This window comes from Peromyscus leucopus, chromosome X, assembly GCF_004664715.2.
Source record: "Peromyscus leucopus breed LL Stock chromosome X, UCI_PerLeu_2.1, whole genome shotgun sequence".
NCBI lineage: Eukaryota > Metazoa > Chordata > Mammalia > Rodentia > Cricetidae > Peromyscus > Peromyscus leucopus.
Window position 1 is genome coordinate 95,964,018 of NC_051083.1, and position 14,711 is coordinate 95,978,728.

At 45.1% G+C, this 14,711-nt stretch overlaps 1 protein-coding gene and 1 pseudogene across 9 annotated transcripts in view; one reads left to right on the plus strand and one right to left on the minus strand.

Annotated features, from left to right (window-relative positions):
• Positions 1–14,711, plus strand: part of Tmem164 (transmembrane protein 164) — a 167,686-nt gene that overhangs the window by 86,864 nt on the left and 66,111 nt on the right. For all 9 annotated transcript variants that reach the window (XM_028876970.2, XM_028876964.1, XM_028876965.2 and 6 more), the window contains one exon: positions 4,145–4,211. In XM_028876970.2, coding sequence (XP_028732803.1) covers positions 4,152–4,211 — 60 coding nt within the window. In that variant the 5' untranslated portion in view covers positions 4,145–4,151. The remainder of the gene's footprint in view (positions 1–4,144; positions 4,212–14,711) is intronic.
• On the minus strand, positions 8,849–10,373 carry LOC114698328 (annotated as a pseudogene).

Sequence of the window (14,711 nt, forward strand, 5' to 3'; positions counted from 1 at the left end):
AGTGAACAGAGCACAGTACAAACTGGGATTGCTTGCAAGCGGGTTGGAGAGGCTGCTTAGCTGGCTTAGAGAGCTTGCTGCTCTTGTAGTATATCTGTGTTGGGTTCCGAGTACCACAGGGCAGCTCACAATGGCCTTTCACACCAGTTCCGTGGGCATCTGATACCCTCTTCTGGCCTTGGGGAGCAGCAAGTACCCCGGTAGTGTACACACATGCATGCAGGCACACCTTCATACACAGAAAACAAAAATAAGGAAGTTTCATAAACAAACTGCCTCCAGGAAGTGTGAGTGAAAGTAGTAATGCTGTTTTGTATTTTTCTTTGGCCAGGTCGCCAGTCAGGTGTAGCTAAAGAGGAGATAGAAGAGAACAAAGTTCATTTTATTTGAAAGGATTTAGTCCTCAAGTAGAGCCACCACATGAGAAGGACATCAAGATGAAGCAATCACAAAGAAGGGAACATTTAGGCCACTGTCACTGAAGATTCTCTGGGAAGGCAAGAGAAGGCAGAGCTGGGTAACGGGTTCAGGACTGCCTAGTTTGAATCATTTCTATAAGCTCTAACTGTAGGGGTAGATTTCAGTTGCATGGCCCCCAGGTCCTGGGATGGCTAAAGTGGAGGAGTGTACGTACAGCTGTGGCCTGATTAGTTTACATGTCAAAGACCTGCCCACAACTGTGCCCTTCCATCTCTAGAACTGATCCTCTGGAAAGGGCGTACTCATCCCAGTCGTAATGCACGTGCGTGTTTGTGTGTGAGAACTGGGAATAGAACCCAGGGCTGTATATGTATGAAGCAAATGATCTTCCCCGCTCTGTCCTCTCTGTCACACACACACACACACACACACACACACACACACACACACACACTTAAAACATTAAGAAACACCTCACACAGCCCTTGCTGATTATAATAAAATTAGTAACTAGTTAGACAGGACATATGTAATCGTCATTTCCTGTGTGAAGACGAGTACAGTGGCAAAAATGTAGGCTTGAAACTTGACTTATTACCATGTGATCTTGGGCGGGTCAATTATTTGGAGTTTTTGTTTTCTCTGTTATGCAATCAAGAATATAATGACCATTATAATAAAAAACTAGGTAAACTGGGTTTAGTGGCGTACACTTTTAATCTCAGTACTTAGGCGGAAGAGTTAGGTGGATCTCTGTGAGTTCAAGGCCAGCAAGAACTACAGAGTGAGTTCCAGGACAGCCAGAGCTACATAGTTCGACCTTGTCTTGAAACAAACAAACAAACAACAAAAACAAAATAAAACAGAACGAAGACCTAGGAGGGTTGAATTAAATATATTTGAATACTTAGCCCAGTGATTTACACATGGTCCATATTTTTGTTAATTATTTATACAAGTCCTTTTTATGTATTAAATATAATTCACTCCCCCCCTGCCCCCCCACTCCTTTTGTAATGAATTTTGAGAACTTCAAACAAGGCTTGCCGTTATATGGGATTTTTTTCATCCTCATATTAGTTTTATCACTAGCCTAATAATATTACTTGATATTATCTTTATCAGTGGCCTTCCATGTGCCCTTAGAATCCATTCTGTCATCCCTAAGATGTAACTTTTGATATCCAAATGGCTAACTGGCCTTGAACAAATATCATCTTTCCATTGAGGTCAGTGGCAAAGCCTGGCCCCGGATTCTAGTGGTACATGGATCATCGATGCGACTTTTGCTCTCCCAGCATGAATCTACACTGTGGCTGTCACAGAAGAGGGCTAAGTGGCAATGTTAGGCCAGAGTCGACTTTACTCAAGACCTAAAATCACTTTTCTAGAGCACAGGGTGTCTGGGTGGCCTTTCTGAAAACTCTGCTGGTCAGCCTCAGGTAAAGAAGTGGCATTGCTTTGGTCTGCCTACTTTTAATAACCTGTATGTCTAGAGAGTCTTTTACCCTAAAAACCACCCTCAATGTCATATGGAATCTAGGACAAATTATGCAGGAGGTAGAGAGATGCCTGGAACCAAAGGAAGGACAGAGGCACATCTCCACCTTATCTGAGGTCATATTTGAAAGGGAGGGAGGGAGGGAGGGAGGCGCCGATATACGACAGTGATAAATGATGGGAGTTAGAAGTCTGATAGCAGATAGATTTGAGTGTGAGTCCTGGCATTGAGCATGTCACCTAACTTTTCTGAGTGAACTTGGTTTCCATATCAAAATGTTGGCAAGTCACAGTGCCTGTTTAGAAATTTGCTATCAGAATTAAGTGAGAAAGTTCACACAAAGCAATTCATTTGATATGTTCCTGAAATGTATTGAGTGAGCATCATGACCATCATTGAGGCCATTGGTGACATGAGGTGTCATTGGTGACAAAGAATAGCAGAAAGAAACACATTAGGAGGAATGAAAGGCAATCTGGGGCTTCTGTGCCATCCTCTGGGCTACACAGGCCACTTCTGTGAGCTAGGAGAGGAGCGCCAAATGTCTAGGTGCAGGTGTGTTCAAACTTTGGATGCCACAATACAATATTGTCATCTACAAAATTCTCCTTTGAAAATCACACAACTGCATTACAGAAACAATAGCAGAAGTGCCTTCATTATGTTTTAAGTTGATGATTTTTTGTTGTACCACATTTCTAGTTATACCTGGCACATGTAGCCCATGGCCTAAAGTTGGACATGCCTAGTAGGATTCTTCTTCAAGATCTATTGTCCTAGGACTAGTGTGCCTATCGGGGCAGGGGTGCGGGGAGGGGAGTGACTCAGAAGCCATCCAGTGTCTTACTTAGCTGTGTCTTACTCAGCTAGTGCTTTTACTGTTGTGTGTCTGAGAGGCACAGTTCAGTTGTCCATGACCCATCAAATCAGCTTTTCTTCAGGAGGAACAAACTCATTCTTTGTCTCTCTCTCTCAAGTAAGAACCCAGAATGGTGAAGAAAGCTGCTTAAATCCCCCCTCAGAGCCCTCACAAGAAGGGCTTGTTCCCGGGTTAATTGTTCTTGACTCAGGAAGGATGTGTAGTGTGCATTTTAAGAAGTCTGCTATTGAGACCCGGAAACACTATCCTTACTTGGTGTTCCTCTTCTCTTCCCTCCGTCCCTCTCCCCTCTTCTGTTAATGCGAGGGATGGGATGCTGTGATGTAGGCTAATCAAGTGCTCTTCCACCAGGCTGAGGCCCTAGCACTGCTTAGCCTTTAAGCAACAGGATCTCATATATAACACAGATCAGAGAACGCCTGAGGGTTTCCTTGTTTGCCCTCCCCACCTCCTGCAGCAGCTACTAAAGGTGTGGTTAGACAGCCGGGAAACAGTGTGTACCACATTGCAGGCAGATCCCGTTAGTTTCTTTTCCTGTTGCTGTGTTCAACACACTGACAAGAGGAACTTAAGGGAGAAAGGACTTACTTTATTCTCAATTCCATGTTATAGTCCCTCAGTGTCGGGAAGTCAAGGCAGCAGGAACCTGAGAGAACTGCTCACATTACATCCACAGCCAAGAGCAAAGAGCAATACGTTAATACGTGCAGCTCAGTTTTCCATCTCTGTTTTACACAGTCTAGGATCCCAGGCCCAGGGAATGGTCCTGTTCACAGTCACTGTGGGTCTTTCCACCTCAGCTAACACGATTTTGATAGTCCATCCCAGGCATTCTCAAGTTAACCTTAATCTGGATAGTTCCTCACAAGTATTCCTGGAAGCTTGCCTCCTAGATGTCGGTATGGACCCTCATAGACAGCTCCCTAGCTTGTACCAGCACTTTCTGTCCAGGTCTTTGGCGGAAAGACTGACCATAGCTCGTTAAACAAGCAGCTGCATTCTAATAAACAGGCCTCTATACTAACAAGAAGCATTTAGCTGTTGTACTTTTCAAATGCTGCAGCAGTTCGAGCCATTGGTTGGGGCTGACTGAATGGTTAGGAAACACAGACCTTGGTAGGTAATGAACTGTTATAATCACAGTGTGTTCAAGAAGTGTCTGGGGGTTCTGAGGCAGTATGTGTTTCAGGTAATAAACACAAAATGTACTGATTTTCATATCCTTTGCCTTTGGGTGAGCTCTTAGGCCATTTTACACAGAGGGCTACTTCTCCCACATGGCTTAGCTCAACCTCCAGCATTTTCTTCTCTCTCGTGACCTGTTGCTCTTCTTTCTCCTACAGGTTACAGATGCACATGTTGAATGGAGCTCTCCTGGCATTGCTGTTCCCTGTGGTAAATACCCGGCTGGTAAGTAGTCTCTTCTAGAAATGAATCAGCAACATCTAAATCAGTATATGCTTACTCCTTTGCTATCCAATGTTTCTCCTAAGTCTTTGCCCTTACGGCCAAGGGATTTGAATTTGTGTCCAATGTTTCTCCTAAGTCTTTGCCCTTATGGCCAAGTGATTTTGAATTTGTGTATATTAATGTTTGACACAGTCATGTCTGGAGTTAATGGAGGCTTGATGGGGCAGGAGTAGTTTGTTAGGCTTGGGCTACAGCAAGGGTTTAGATCAGAACTAGAAAAACCAAAATGTTATCTAGAAATTGGAGAGGCTCTATGGAAGAAAGAGGTCTAGGATCCTATCCTTAGGCTGAGACTTCTGTATGTTTTCAGGGGCACAATGATGTAGACCAACATGCTAGGGAGCCTCAAAACTTGTCTATTTTACTAAGGATCCTCTTGAGCAAGCATATTTCTTCTACAATCACTCAAATCTCCAGGGCAGAGTGAGTCACTCCTCCTCCTCCAACTTGAGGAGAAGCAGGAGGTACGAGGCTGGGGGAACAGTATCCTGTCTAGGCTCCTACCTGTGGGCCTCCTGAGAAACTAATGGTATACTTATTGAAAATCCAGGGGAAAATGACCTTTAAAGGTGAGTTATATAGCTTTATGCTTTCATGACTTAAGTTTGCCGCCTAGATGAACATCATAGCTTAACCATTGATTTAGATAGAATTTTGTAGTTTACAAGACAAGCTCTTTGATGTAATAGGTTTTTTTGTTTGTTTGTTTGGTTGGTTGGTTTTTTAGATAGGCAGATAGGACAAGTATTACAGCCTCTTGTTTTTTAGAGGAAGGAAGTGACATTCAGGATGTCACCTGAATTGTAAGTGACAGTGATGACCAGACTCTGAGCCCCTTAATCCTAAAAGTCTGGCCACACGCTGCTCCTTCTGAAGAATGTAATCATCTTCTCTCTACAGATAGTCCTCAGTACTGTAAGTTGTGCTGCTCTAGATTTATATAATCTAGCAGTAGACATTAAAAGTGAAAGTTCACCTAAAGCAATGAGTTTTGAACCGGCTCACTATGCTCCAGACTCACCATCAGATTATTAGCTGGGCTGTGGCTTTAGCTCAGTACTGGAATGTCTGCCTAGTGTATTCAAGTCCCGGGTTCCCATCCCTAGCACCGTGAAACAAAGAAACAAGCAGATAAGAAGGTTTGCTGGGTTCCACTGCCAGAGCAACTGGCTGGCACCGGACAGTAGCCGACAGACCCCTAAGTGACGCCCAAGCAGGGCTCCTCTGACTGTCTCCAGAGAACCCATATGTTAGGCACTCATAATTCAGTTGCTCTGAGTGTATAATTCAAAGTGTGGCCTGAAATTAAGCATCAACTCGGTGTTGCTTGTTAGAAATGTTGGGGTTCCAGCCCCACCCCAGGTTTACTGTATCTGAATCTACTTAGATGGTACCTTCGATGGCCTCCACCCTTTCCTTCAAGGAGCCCAAAGCACCTTATTTATGTGGACCGTTTGGGCTGATGTGAAATGAGAGATGGCAGGCAGTGTTGTTTTGAGTTAATAGATAGGGGTCATTCTGGTCAGTGTTCCCTTGTGAGGTGGCATGAACAGGCACAGGCTGCATCACAGGCACCGCTGCCCTCAATTCCATGTCCCTCCTAATAGAAGTTGCCTGAACTGACCTGCTAAATCATACAATCAGAACTCATGTCTTAGGCCTCCAAGTGTAGCTCAATGGGAGAACGTATACTTCTGGTATACAAGACCCTGAATTCTTCCCCCAGTACCAAACAAACAACCATAACAAAATACCTCTCCCTTAGTCTTCAGAACAGAGGGTATAATGTATCACAGAATGGCGTGGATAACCCAAATTAACAGAATAAACTTGTACTTTAAAAAAAAAATAGCTGATTTCATACCCTGTTGCTCTTCACTGGCTGTGGCTCAGGAATGTGAAGCGGAAGTCGCTCTCTGCCTCTGGCAGGCTTGGGAAAGGACCCATTGCTCTCTTGTCCTGTCTCTCCTCACCTGATTCCAGCTCCCAGGAGACGGAGAGGCCAGGGTACCAGAGAGCTGCTGTCTTAGTTTTCCTCAACTCGCCCAGCTACAAGGGGTGAGGGCACCTCAGAAAATCAATCCCCGAGTCAGTGGAGCCGATGATTGTGAGTTTGAAGGTGGCCAGTCCAGAGCTCTTGCTAAATAGCGTGTGCCACTTGCAGTTCTGTTCCCAGTGAAAACCAAGGAACTGCTTCCTTGTACAATCCTGAGCGCGTGGCAGAAATTAGGCAAGTAGGAGAATGAAAGCCCCAAGGGGCTTGGTCGCCCACGCGAGGGCATCTAGGATGCTGGTGGTGAGGTTTTCATTGAGATACTATTGTTAACAACAATTGAGTGTGTCTCACCAGGTCTCCTGATGTGTTCCGAAGCTTTTTATTAGTAACTACCTCAGTTGCCACTTCTTGAGCGCCCATTTCATGCCAGGGGCTGCTGTAACTGTTTTACATGAGTGGATTTAGTTAATCTTTACAGCTTCCCAGGCTATGTTCAATTATTATCTCCAAGGTCAAGATGGCAGCGGGATTGGCTTCTTCAGGCCTCTGGCTTGAAAGATGGCAGCCGCCATATGTTTTTATTCTCATGATTTCTTGGTGTGGTCAACTATTTATGAAGACATCTATCACATTGAATCAGAGCACATTTGAATAGCCTACTTTCACCTTCAACTCTCCTATAAATCCCTCTCTCCAAATATACTTACATTGCAAGATACCAGGGTTAGAACTTGGACATATAAACAGGGCTTGCAGAGGACCCGGGGTCCATAATCCACATACTATCTTACACAGATAACCTTGTTTCTTCCCCGCCACGCCTTAATGGTTTTTCTCCCCCTGGCTCCTTTCCTCCACCTCTTTCCCCTTTTCTCTCTTTGTCTCCCTGCCCCCCATCTTTCTTTTCTCCCCCTTGTCATGGCATGGATTGGTTGCAAGAATACACAGTGCTTTCTAAATAAATGCCAAGTTGTAGTCAACCAGCTCATCAAGAACGTGTATCACTTTTCTTGTCACTGAAACTTTTTTTTAAAAAAAATATGTTTATTTATTATGTATACAGTGTTCTATCAGAAGAGAGCACCAGATCTTATTTATAGATGGTTGTGAGCCACCATGTGGGAATTGCTGGGAATTGAACTCAGGTCCTCTGGGAGAATAGTCAGTGCTCTTAACCGCTGAGCAGTCACTCCAGTTCCAGTCACTGAAACTTCTTAAGAAGTGAGTCCAGCTACCCTAGTAAATCTTTACACTCCCATTCTAAAATAAAGCTGAAGGAAGCTCACGTCCATCTCCTTCTGCATTTGTCTGTGACATTGGTACTGGTTTGGCTTTTTCATAGAGTTGGGGTCCTCCTGAGCAACTTTGGCATTTAGGACAGCCAACTTTGGAGAGGTCAAGTTCAGATTGGCTTCCAAGGAGACACAGGGAGGCTGGTACTTCTTGGTTAAATCCCATGGTCCTTTTAGGCAGGAAAGGCAGCTTTGACTTCTCTTTTGCCTTTCCTTCTTGGCCCTTTATCTTCTTAATCTCTTCTTTCTCATTAGCGATAATGAGGAAGCAAGAGAAAGAACTAATTAGTGGTGTGCCCATCCTATGACATATATACACTTGCATGCATAAAGACAGGGTGAGAGGAGGTGGAGGAGATCGCCATAGTCAGCTAAAGGATTTGAGGTCATCAGTGAATTTCCATGTGAACTCTTCTGCCCTGTGACTGGCAACAGGATTTGCAGATCGTCTAGAAAATGTGCTACCTTCAGTTCTATGGGTTTCTCCATCTTTAAAGCTAACACCCTAGAAGAAGGACCTTTATTTTAATGGACCAAGTTACAAGTAAGTGCTCCTTATAGCTAGGATCTAGCTTGAGATGAAGCATCTTCAAGGCAATTTGCAGTGGTGTGTCCTTCTTCTTCTTAACGGCAAGTGGAGGAAGCATGTCATGGAACCCGCTGGTTAGATTACTCAGGTGCTCAAAGCTTGTGTGATCTGATCTTCTCTTCTGGTAGGGAGACTCCCTCCCTCCCTCTGTCTTGTCTGTCTGTCTGTCCTCCCTCCCTTCCCTCCGTCCCTTCTTCCCTCCTCCCTCCCTTCCTCCTTCCCCCCTTGCCTCTCCCCTTCCTTCCTTCCTTCCTTCCTTCCTTCCTTCCTTCCTTCCTTCCTTCCTTCCTTCCTTCCTTCCTTCCTTCCTTCCTTCCTTCCTTCCTTCCTTTCTTCCCTCCCTCCCTCCCTTCTTTCCCTTCCCTTCCTTCCTTCCTTTCCTTCCTTTCTTCCTCTCTCTCTCTCTCTCTCTCTCTCTCTCTCTCTCTCTCTCTCTCTCTCTCTCTCTTCTTTCTTCCTGCTGTCCCAGGCTTCTTTATGTAAGAACAAAATGATGAATGATTGGCTCATGATCAGTGTTATCACTGAACTTTACCTTTCCTTCAACTATCTACCTCCCCCAACACTTCCTGTCCCCCACCCTTTTGTGCTTCCAATCCCTCCTCAGTAACTGAAGAACGTAAACCCCAAACTATGGTGGAACAGGCTCCAGGTTCTCTTCATCTACCCCCTCCCCTTCCCTCTGATCCCCCCATCCCTGGGTGGGGCTAATGCCTCAGTTTGAATGTATGGGAGAGCTCAGAGCAGTGGCTGGAATAGAGGGAAAGGCTTCATCTTGGGAAAAGGGATCTCAGAGTAGAGCATGGTGAAGTGGGTGCCCCTGCAGCCTGGAGCACCAACACTGGGCCCTGAGGACAGAGGACAGGATAGAGGCTTCCCTGGGAAAGGAGACCCTGAAGTGTTTCATACTCCTCACTGGGAATAGGCAATGCTTGATTGTTTGCTCTCCTGGCAAATAAAGAAGCACCCTCAGACTATAGCCTTCTCTAGTCCGAGCTCCTTGGTGATGATGCTGATCCGATGCAGGGTGGGTTTACAGGAACGTGTTCTCTAGGTTCCTTCTTACATCGTTCTCCATGCTCCGGTTTCTCTGGTGGGCCTACATCAGGGGCTTCACTTTGTACATCTCCTGATGGTTCTCATGTCTCCAGCAGGGGCCCGAGCTTACACTTGTTCTTGAAATTGAGCTGCAGGGACTCAAAGTGGCAGATGGTCATTTGGCTGAACCTTTCCAAAGAACAATGTCCTGGTGAACCCCATGTCAGCCTGGGTATACCCCAAGGTGATTTTCTTTTGCTTTAGCAGCTTGGCAAACTGTTCTAGTTCTTTCTGCAGGGTTTTCATGTCCTGGGACTCCTTGGAACTTGGCTCACCCTCCCCTTCTCCACCTTCATGGTACTGGGGTGGACAGACAGTACAGGACTCAGAGGAAGCCCCCTCTGAGTTGCCTGCCTGCCTCAGGCTGCAAAGTCTTCCAGGCTAACTTGGGGCATTAGGCCCACTCCAACCTGAGGTCCACAGTATGCTATCCTTCCACAGAATTCATACATTGGGGGACATGGGGAGTTCCACACATTTCCAAGCCTGACCAAACCCCTGGTTCGATATTGTGCCCAACCAGATGGCCTTGGAAGCTTCCAGGTCTGAGGGTCCACTTACCCTGACTCCTACCCCTGGTGGGGGTGAAAAGGCCAGTTCTGAAGCCTGGTATCTGGCCATGGAGAAGGTGGGCACCCCAATCCAGGGACCTGATGGAAGGAGGGTTCATTTACAGACTGCTCTGATAGGGAGATTTCTGAGGTTAAATGTTACTTGCCGAAGGAGGAGGCATGCCTAGAACCCAGGTCTGATGCCCACATCTTCTATTCCGTGACCAAGATTTAGAGTTGAGTGTGTATGTTAGCTAGTGAGATGAGGTTTAGGCAATGCTTTCTAGCTTCCTTTTATCTTTAAGAATTGGATCATAGGCCTTGCTGAGTAGCTGGAGGAAACTTCAGAGCCCCTTCCCAGACAAATGCACAAATATTCTTCTTTGTGTGCATAGTGCTAGGGATTGAACCTAGATTTCTGTACATGCTGGGCAAGTCTTCTACCATTGAGCCCTAGCCCTCAAGCACATAATTTGCTATATAATATCAGGAGAGACACAGACCACTGCCTCCGCTCCTCCTCTTTCCTGCCCATTTATGGATCCAACATTATATTTCCCTGGCCACATACGTCATAGCTTGGAAAACAGATGTGCTATGCACTTTGTATATCTCTTGTTATAGTCATGAACCTTTTGTCCTTATGGCTTCACATCTGTACATATGTCTTTGCAAAGAATATCATGTAAGCCTAGTATGGTGGTTTGAAAGAAAATGGCCTCCAAAGAGAGTGGCACTATTAGGATGTGTGGCCTTGTTGAAGTAGATGTGGCCTTGTTGGAGGAAGTGTGTCACTGTGGGGGTGGGCTTTGAGCTCTCTTTTGCTCAAACTTCCCTCAGTGTGACACTGAGACCACGTCCTGTTGCCTGCACGATGTAGGCTCTCAGCTACTTCTCCAGCACCATGTTTACCTGCATGCCACCATGTCCCACTGTGATGATAATGGACTGAACCGCTGAACTAAAAGGGAAGCCACCCCAGTTAAATGTTTTTCTTTATTAGAGTTGTCATGGCCAGGCAGTGGTGGCACATACCTTTAATCCCAGCACTTGGGAGGCAGAGGCAAGTGAATCTCTGTGGGTTCGAGGCCAGCCTGCTCTATAGAGTGAGTTTCAGGTTAGCTAGAGGTACACACAGAGAAACCCTATGTTAAAAAAAAGTTACCATGGTCATGGTATCTCTTCACAGAAATAGAAACCCTAACTAAGACACCTGGCTAAATTACCTCCTGGAAAGGTCAAGCAACCCAAAAGTGGCATCCATGGAGGATGGTCATGGAAGCTGGTTAGACATGTGATTACCAGTTACCTGCAAAGCTGATAATCTGGCCCTGAAAAGAGGCACTGGGCCCATGTAGCATTCATAGCCCTCTGCTGATCTCCTTTTTGTCCTCTAACTCCCATGACACTTTCTTCTCAGTGTTCTAAGCAGCAGAGACTGGCATAGAAAACAACCTTAAGACATTGTATCAGCCCTTTGCCAGATGGAAGACACTAGCCTGGCCTGTGTCTGTATTTGCAGACTTCTGTCTTCTGCTAGGATTATAAGAAGAGTGATAATGATCCTTTTCATCCAGCTCCTTTCTTCTCCAAGGCCCGACGTCTCCAGTGTATGATTAGCTCATTATCAAAATTGCCCATTGTTGTGTATCTTTGGTCAGCTATTAGATTCATTCCCTTTCCCACCCCTCCCCCGTTTCCCCAGTCCTTTGCTTGCCAGTGTTCTTTGAAGTGCTCCCCACTCTCAGACTCAACAGACGAGGTTAGTAGCGCTTTTGTCATGCTTAGGACTGCTCCCCACCATTCAGAAACATTGCTGCCCGCACACCTTGTCCCCATTGGGGTTGTTGGGACAGCTTTGCTGTCATCAACGCGAATAGGCTCGAGAATCGCACTCTTTGCTCATTGGCACATTGAAATGTGCTAATTGACCCGGAAGAGTTATTTATGTGACTGACAAAATCGAGCTGTTTTTAAAAGTTATAGTTTGGATTTTCGATTTGAGCCAAGGACAGAATAGCTTTTTGGTTTCTTGAGGGTACTTAAAGCATCAAAAGCTTGATTTCAAAAGAGGCTGGAAATTGCTGAAGCATTAACCGAGGCAAAATTGTCCCTTCGCTTTCTACAAAGGAATGATGTGTATTGAATCAGATAACTGCAATGTGTCTGAGATGTGGGGTTTGTTGAAAAGGGTTGGGGGCTCACAAGTTTAGCCAAATTCTAGGGACTACTCTCGTAATTGGATGACAAGTATAATAATGCTTACTAAAAACCCAGTCAGAAGAATATCAAAAGGGCAATCGTTTTCTGCTACCAGCCTTCGGTGCTATCTATCACCTGAGGAATAAATGTGTCAAAAAATAAATGTGTCTGTCAGTTCACACTCCTTGCTCATACCTGCAGATAAAGATTTTCATAGTTTTTAGATTGCTGGATTATTTGAGACTAAATTTTGTGCACAGTTGAGATTTTATTATAAACTTTCCATTGTAGTTTTCCCTTAACCTAAAACTAGACAGTCAATAATCTCATTAGGCACGCGCACAGTTCTTTTCCATTAGCTGCTTGATGCTTGGATTGGATCATACATCGTAAGTATTCTCTGAGAGGGTGGACAGTGGCTCTTGCTTTCTGCCTAATCCCTGCAGGGCCTCATACTTAGAACATTATAGGGTTCCACAGATAATCGTTGACTCTTCAGGGCCTGGAAGTGCAGGTCTGTTTGATGCTGAGGCAGGAGGGTCACAAGTTAAAGGCCAGTTTGGGCTAGATTCGGAGTCTGAGGCTAGTCTGAGCAGTTTAGTGCGACTCTGTGTCAAAATAAACATTAAAAAGAGGGTTGATTCTGTGAGAGAGTGCTTGGTTAACATGTGGGAGGTCCTAGGTTTAACCCCCAATTTAAAAAAAAGACAGAGATTGGGTGGTAGCATGTTGAGGGGATGGACAGGGGAAATTGTAGGTGGATATGATCAGATACATGTACGAGATTCTCCAATAGTCAAGAAACCCTTAACAAAGAAAAAGATACAAAGACTCTTCCAGAATTTCTTCCATAATATTGCGAGAATGTCCAGAGGTCCCTTTCATGTGTTTTGAGAACTTGGGTTTGAAGAAAGAAAGGTGGTAGAGAACTTTTCCTGGTGAGTTATTTTTTTCAGCCACTTAAAACCCTATTTATTCCTACGTTTATAACAAAAGACAGTGTTATTGTTGAAAATGCATGCAATACAGTAAGACAGAAAAGTCATCACTAATGCATAGATGGGTTCCCCCAGAGATGACAAACAACATGAGGCAAGAAGCTTTTGTCGTGTGTGTGTGTGTGTGTGTGTGTGTGTGTGTGTGTGTGCGCGTGCGCGCGCGAGCGCCCACATGTGCATTATACATGTGGCTATATTAGCGAGTAAGCTTCATTCATACTGGGCAAGTGAAGACATCATTCATAATAGGCAATGGACCTTTGATCTACATCCCAGAATTTGTTTTCCCTGTTTGTGTTTCTACATTTTATTTTATACGGGGATTTCACTCAGTAAGTCCACGTAGATTTGAATTTTGGACCCTCCTGCCTCAGGCTTCTGAGTAGCTAGGATTATAGACCTGGACCACCTGGCTTGGACATATGATTTTTTTTTCCGATAAATTTAATATATGTACAGTACAGAAAAACAAGGAAAATACAGACAAATATTCAAATCGAACTGAAACTGTGGGGTATTAATGACTGCTAATGTTTGCTCCATGTTCTAGAAGGGCCTTTTCCCCCTCGGTAGATGTTAAGAGGTTACATGTGCCCTCTGTGGAGCCAGCCTGTCTGTGGATTTCTAGTCAGTTCCTGTGGGTGCAGCCACATGACCTTGCACAAGGTAGCGAGTGTCTTGCCGTCCTCATTAGCTTATCTGTAAGTTCTGCTGTCCATGTGAGGCTCCTAGCTAGCTGGGCCCGCCCCACCAGAAGCTATGGAGAAGCACCCCATGGGGAGGGACTACTATTATTGCTAATATTATCTCAAAATTTTTGAGGAGGTCTCCTCCTGTCAGTGTGCCATTTTTAATGTTATTCTGCGGCGTTTTGGTTTTGGCCTCAGCTCCCTGAGTTGCTCAGTGTCATGAAGGGGGCTTTGTTTCTGAATTAGCCTTGCTGAGTGAGATTAAAATTCCCTGGCAGGGATTCTTGTTCGCACTGATGAACACTACTTTTATTTTATTTTATTTTTTTTTTGCATTTGGTTCTGGGGCAGTGTGTTTGATTAGGAAACTGGCCAGCCTGCCCCTTCCCTTCCCTTCTGACAGGAAAATTAGGCTCACTCCTGCCCCTACCCCCTATCTCTCTCCTTCACTACCTTCCTCTCTCCTTTCTCTAAAACAGAGTAGACAGACCTATTGGGTAGATTAGTAGGCCCAAGCCAGAGGCTGAGACGCTATTCAGGGATTGGCACGGTGGGAATCACGTGTCAGCCTGTTGAGCTTCCTGGTTGCCTTGGCTCTATAGAACACAGTCCTCCCCAATATCTTGTCTTTTCACCTTGAGCTACTATTCTAAATGTTGATTTTTTTGAAGGGTGGGAGCACAATCTTATGTGTATTAGGTTGGTCTCAAACTCACTGGGTAACCACAGATGACCTTGGACTCCGAATCTCCTGTCACACCTCTCAAGTGCTGGGCTAAGAGCCATATACCACCACACCTAGCGAAGAGATGTTTCTTCGTGTAATAAAAGTCTTATTTGCCAAGTTACTTCTTTCTTCCCGCTCTCTGGATTGCTGGTTGGCAACCCTGACTGTACAATTCAGATTCCCAAAGCTGCTTTCAAAATGTACCAGTGGAGAAGCTGGGATGTGACTCAGTTGGGTGAGTGCTTGCCTAACATGCACGAAGCTCTGGTTTTGCTCTCCAGCACTCCACGAAAACAAA